The following is a 6,430-nucleotide window of genomic DNA, read 5'->3' on the forward strand; positions in this document are numbered from 1 at the left end:
TGCTTAACCAATTTGCCTTTTTCTCGTGACCGATTGTTTGGAGAGCGTTTGGATGAAATCATCAAACACTCCAAGGGTAAGGACTCATCCTTACCGCAACACAGACAAAACAAACCCCAACAGAGGAGGGGTCAGTCTGGTTATCGGTCCTTTCGAGGACCGGGCAGGTCCCAATTTTCCTCGTCAAAAAAGACTCAAAAAGATCAGAGACGCTCAGATTCTTGGAGGTCTCAGTCACGCCCAAAAAAGACAGCCGGAGGAACCGTTGCCAAGACGGCGTCCTCATGACTTGCAGTCTCCGATTCCCACACCCTCGGTCGGTGGGAGGCTTTCCCACTTTGGCGACATTTGGCTGTCACGCGTCAAAGACCGTTGGGTGAGGGATATTCTGTCTCACGGGTACAGGATAGAGTTCAGTTCTCGTCCGCCAACTCGTTTCTTCAGAACTTCTCCACCACCAGACCGAGCCGATGCTCTGTTGCAGGCGGTGGCCGCTCTAAAGGCGGAAGGAGTGGTGACCTCCGTCCCTCTTCAGGAACAAGGTCACGGTTTTTACTCCAATCTGTTTGTGGTCCCAAAAAAGGACGGATCGTATCGACCCGTCCTGGATCTAAAGTTGCTCAACAGACACGTAAAAGTCAGGAGGTTCCGGATGGAATCCCTACGCTCCGTCATAGCCTCAATGTCTCAAGGAGATTTTCTAGCATCAATAGACATCAAAGATGCGTATCTCCACGTGCCGATTGCGCCAGAGCATCAGCGTTTCCTACGCTTCGTCATACACGACGAACACCTGCAGTTCGTAGCGTTACCTTTCGGTCTGGCAACAGCCCCCCGGGTCTTCACCAAGGTCATGGCAGCAGTAGTAGCTGTCCTGCACTCGCAAGGTCACTCGGTCATCCCGTATCTAGACGACCTGCTTATAAAGGCACCCTCTCAAGAGGCATGCCAACACAGTCTGAAAGTGGCACTAGACACTCTCCAGAGTTTCGGGTGGATTATCAACTTTCCAAAGTCTCATCTAACCCCGACCCAATCACTGACTTATCTTGGCATGGAGTTTCATACTCTCTCAGCGATAGTGAAGCTTCCACTGGACAAGCAGTGTTCGCTGCGGACAGGAGTGCAATCTCTCCTTCAGAGCCAGTCACACTCACTGAGGCGCCTCATGCATTTCCTAGGAAAGATGGTAGCAGCAATGGAGGCGGTCCCGTTTGCGCAGTTTCATCTGCGCCCTCTACAATGGGACATTCTACGCCAATGGGATGGGAAGTCGACGTCCCTCGACAGGACTGTCAAGGACTCTCTGCGTTGGTGGCTTCTCCCCACCTCATTGTCACAGGGAAAGTCGTTCCTACCCCCATCCTGGGCAGTGGTCACGACGGATGCGAGCCTATCAGGGTGGGGAGCGGTGTTTCTCCACCACAGGGCTCAGGGGACGTGGACTCAGGAAGAGTCCACCCTGCAGATCAATGTTCTGGAAATCAGAGCAGTCTATCTTGCTCTGCGAGCCTTCCAACAATGGCTGGAAGGCAAGCAGATTCGGATTCAGTCGGACAATTCCACGGCGGTGGCGTACATCAACCACCAAGGGGGAACACGCAGTCGCCAAGCCTTTCAAGAAGTCCGGCGGATTTTGACGTGGGTGGAAAGCAAAGCGTCCACCATATCCGCAGTTCACATCCCAGGCGTGGAAAACTGGGAAGCAGACTTTCTCAGTCGCCAGGGCATGGACGCAGGGGAATGGTCCCTTCACCCGGACGTGTTTCAGCAGATCTGTTGCCGCTGGGGGACGCCGGACGTCGATCTGATGGCGTCACGGCACAACAACAAGGTCCCAGTTTTCATGGCACGGTCTCACGATCACCGAGCGCTGGCGGCAGACGCCTTGGTTCAGGATTGGTCGCAATTCCGACTACCCTATGTGTTCCCACCTCTAGCATTGTTGCCCAGAGTTCTCCGGAAAATCAGGTCCGACTGCCATCGAGCCATTCTCGTCGCTCCAGACTGGCCAAGAAGGTCGTGGTACCCGGATCTGTGGCATCTCACGGTAGGCCAACCATGGGCACTACCAGACCGTCCAGATTTGCTGTCTCAAGGGCCGTTTTTCCATCTGAATTCTGCGGCCCTGAACCTGACTGTGTGGCCATTGAGTCCTGGATCCTAGCGGCCTCAGGTTTATCTCATGAAGTAGTTGCCACAATGAGACAGGCTAGAAAACCATCCTCAGCTAAGATCTATCACAGGACGTGGAAGATATTCTTAGCTTGGTGCTCGGCTCAGAGGGTTTCTCCCTGGCCATTTGCATTGCCAATTTTTCTTTCCTTCCTGCAGTCTGGGTTGGAAAAAGGTTTGTCGCTTAGCTCTCTTAAGGGTCAAGTCTCCGCGCTATCCGTATTCTTTCAGAAGCGCTTGGCACGGCTTTCTAAAGTACGCACGTTTCTCCAAGGAGTTTGTCATATCGTTCCTCCTTACAGACGGCCATTGGAACCCTGGGATCTAAACAAGGTTCTCATTGCTCTCCAGAAGCCGCCTTTCGAGCCTTTGAAAGAGGTTTCCCTTTCTCGGCTTTCACAAAAAGTGGTTTTTCTTGTGGCGGTCACGTCTCTTCGTAGAGTGTCCGAGCTAGCGGCGTTATCTTGCAAATCTCCCTTCCTGGTGTTTCACCAAGACAAGGTAGTACTGCGTCCAATTCCAGAGTTTTCTCCCAAGGTGGTTTCTTCCTTTCATCTCAATCAGGATATCACTTTGCCATCTTTGTGTCCGCATCCAGTTCACCAATTTGAAAAAGGTTTACATCTGTTGGACCTGGTGAGAGCACTCAGGATTTACATTTCTCGCACGGCGCCTATGCGCCGTTCTGATGCGCTCTTTGTCCTAGTCGCTGGTCAGCATAAGGGATCGCAAGCTTCCAAATCCACCCTGGCGCGGTGGATCAAGGAACCAATTCTTCACACATACCGTTCTGCTGGGCTTCCGATTCCATCTGGACTGAAGGCCCATTCTGCCAGAGCCGTGGGTGCGTCCTGGGCATTGCGGCATCAGGCTACGGCTCAGCAGGTGTGCCAGGCGGCTACCTGGTCGAGTCTGCACACGTTTACCAAACACTATCAAGTGCATACCTACGCTTCGGCAGATGCCAGCCTAGGTAGACAGGTCCTTCAGGCGGCGGTGGCCCACCTGTAGGAAAGGGCTGCCTGACAGCCCGATCACGAGGTATCTTTTTACCCACCCAGGGACTGCTTTTGGACGTCCCAATTGTCTGGGTCTCCCAATTAGGAGCGAAAAAGAAGGGAATTTTGTTTACTTACCGTAAATTCCTTTTCTTCTAGCTCCAATTGGGAGACCCAGCACCCGCCCTATTGTTCTTAGGGTTTCGTTTTTCGGGTGCACATGTTGTTCATGTTGTTTCTTAAGTTCTCCGATCTTGTTATCGGATTGAATTTGTTTTTTGAAACTGTTATTGGCTTTCCTCCTTCTTGCTTTGGTACTAAAACTGAGGAATCCGTACTCCTACGGGAGGGTGTATAGCCAGAAGGGGAGGGGCCTTACACTTTTGAGTGTAGTACTTTGTGCGGCCTCCGGAGGCAGTAGCTATACACCCAATTGTCTGGGTCTCCCAATTGGAGCTAGAAGAAAAGGAATTTACGGTAAGTAAACAAAATTCCCTTCTTTACCTATACACGCATAGGCAGAGACCTGTCAGTCTAGGGGAGTGGGTGGGGAGTGATGCCAGATACCCGCCTGTCTGACTAGTCTATACAGCGGCTCTGTCCTCAGTGGGCACTAAAGGTGTGTTTTTCGCAATCATACTGGCTGGGATAATACTGCCAGTGCCTGCTATTTGTGGCCCATGGTTGGTTAGCGTGTATCGGTTGTCAGGTTCCCTTTTAAAGGTCGTCTTCAGGGTCAGAAAAAAGGACTGCCTGTTTTTCCTCCATAAAGGGTGCCACTCTTTGACCCTGGGCTTTGGTATTGCAGCTGTGACCCCCTGGAATAGGGATGAGCTGCATAAGTAAATGGAGGGGGGGATTCAGAGTCCCTTTTTTGATCCTAGGGAGCATCTTGCGTTCTTAATAGTAGTGTTTGTGCTCTGCTGCCTTTGTACCTCGTAGTGGTCAGTGAATGCTTTGTGAATGGAGTAGTCCGAGGACATATACTGTAGCTAACTCCCTTGTCTGTTTTCTCATAGCACAGGTGCAGCAGTGACTGAGGGCTCCCAGCCTCAAACCTCCTCCTCATCGGCTGATGCTTCCTCCATGTCCACAGACCCAACGCTGCCCTCGGACACGGACAGCAGCCTTGAAACCTCTGCAGGGGCCCTGGGCTGCTGTCGATGATTCACCGGGGAAACCTAAGGGATCGATGGCAGGGAAAGGAGGAGGTGTAGAGGGACCTCTGGGGTAGCACACAATGATGGCAACAGGATGCAATGTCTATTATTGTAGAGTAAATATTATTAACCCCTTAGCTACCAGACAACCCTCGGTTGCACTGCGGTCTTGGGAGGAGGGGGTGGGCGAGGTTCAAGAGTTGACCTGGAGAGGAGCCACAAAATACAATGCACTCCCTGCCAGGCCTACGATGGTTGACAAAAAAAAGTGTAGTTTCATTTTTATTTTTTTATTTTTTTTTTTTTTTGTGCTGTAATTTGAACACTTAAGTGCTGGAGGGTTTGAAAAGCTGCCATAAAATGTATTGTATTTTTATTTCCATAGCGTGAGGAAGGGATAGGGGAGGGGGGCTTAGCGCTCCGACTTTTTCAGAAAAGGTCACTTTGGTCCTGAATGTCTTGAAATTTTTACTTTTTATTTGTTTTTTTTTCTCAGTTTCTTTGCTGGTGCTGCTCATGTTTGTTTTTTTTTTTTCTTGTCTTTTAGCCTCTAGAATTTTACAGATCTTTCGTATTGTAATAATTTAAAGTAGAAATTTTTTTAAACTCTGACTTTTATTCACCCTTTAAAATGTTTATGCCTCGATTTGCAAGTAAACCAAAGGGAGGCACAGCTTCTACCCACCTTTAATTTTGTGTTCTCGTCTGTGCTGTTGAGGTGTTGGTGCATCCACTCTTGCAAAGTCAGGGAAACTGTAAGATTTTAGTCTGGGAGTGATTGTATATTCCTTTTTGGGGGAGCATTGGGGGAGGCGCATACACCGAGGCCATCCATATTGACACTGCACTTGTCACTGCAGTCAGTAAGGTCCTGTCTATTAACACTCTCCACAATACTAATGCTTTCCTCTGTGAAGGGGCAGGATCTCCTTTTTATTTATTTTCCCCTCTGTGTATGGTGTAGACGCAGTTTGGACAAGATGGGTTTTCCGTGGCCTACTCTAGAGTTTATGCCTAACTTGACCATAACACTTGACATCTTTGCCCCCGGCGGTGCTAAGCAGTCCATCGGCTTACGGCAGTCTACGGTGGCAGCATGGGGGTTAGTGTTGGGCAGAAGTCAAAACTTTTTGTATTCCTCTCAGGAAACTGAACAATTAGGTAGATGGTGGCAGCCATGTTGCGTGTGGAAATGCAAGTTATTTATTTTTTTATTCAGGGATGGGTATGAAATGTGTTACCCTGGATCGGTACTGCGCAGTACAGAGAAGGACTGGGATAAACTGTGAGAATGAATGCACCATAGATGCCTCCCGATTCACACCTCAGTATGAATTCCACATTTCCCGGGGCTGGCCTGCCATGGAAAAGCAATCTTCACCCTGTTAGTCCTTTTTTTTTTTTTTATTCTAGATACAACATATCACTGCTTGTTAATTCCTTTTGTGTTTACGTTAGCAGTGCAGATCAATCATTCAGCCAAGTGTGTGCGCTACCCATGCTGGTGACAGCTGCGGGAACCCATAGGCGCCCAGAGCAGCACAGCCATTTGTATGATCACCGACTCGTAATAAAAGATCAATGTTGGGGAAAAACTGTATGCGTGTTTTGTTATTTGTGAGAATCTATAGTTTAAACTCTGTTTGTCTTAAAGGGGTTGTCAACTACTAGGACAACCCCTTCTGGTTCCATATGTTTTCCCCCTACTGGCGTCCTTCCAGCTGTGCCATGGCCCACATGACATTTTAACTTCACACGAGTCCCACGTCTAATGTATGCTGGCCTCTGTCTCCCCGCCTTCAGACCAAGCAAGTTAATCAATAGGAGGTAAGCGCTGCGGCTGCTCTCACTTCCTGTTTGGTCCAAAGGCGCAGAGAAGGAAGTCGGAGCAAATTGGACGTGGGGCTCACATGAAGTCATAGCGTCAGGCCGCGGCACAGCTGGAAGGACACCGGTACAGGAGGTAAGTATAGGCTTTATTATTTTACCTGGGGGAAATGTGGAATCAGAAGGGGTTGTCCTAGCAGTGGACAACCCCTTTAACACTAGAAGTCCCAGGAATTTCGATCTCCATAGGCTTTACTTTAAATAGTAGAA

The 6,430-nt window shown here is 49.5% G+C and overlaps 1 protein-coding gene across 3 annotated transcripts in view; it reads left to right on the forward strand.

Annotated features, from left to right (window-relative positions):
• Nucleotides 1-5,742, forward strand: part of MAPK8 (mitogen-activated protein kinase 8) — an 85,764-nt gene extending 80,022 nt beyond the window's left edge. For 2 of the 3 annotated variants that reach the window (XM_075349371.1, XM_075349370.1), the window contains exon 12: nt 4,198-5,742. In XM_075349371.1, the coding sequence (XP_075205486.1) occupies nt 4,198-4,340 (143 nt within the window). In that variant the 3' untranslated portion in view covers nt 4,341-5,742. Of the gene's footprint in view, nt 1-4,192 lie in introns of all 3 variants that reach the window. The other variant, XM_075349372.1, reaches the window with a different exon arrangement.
• The last annotated feature ends 688 nt before the right edge of the window (nt 5,743-6,430 follow it).

Source organism: Anomaloglossus baeobatrachus, chromosome 5 (assembly GCF_048569485.1).
Source record: "Anomaloglossus baeobatrachus isolate aAnoBae1 chromosome 5, aAnoBae1.hap1, whole genome shotgun sequence".
Classification (NCBI taxonomy): Eukaryota; Metazoa; Chordata; class Amphibia; order Anura; family Aromobatidae; genus Anomaloglossus; species Anomaloglossus baeobatrachus.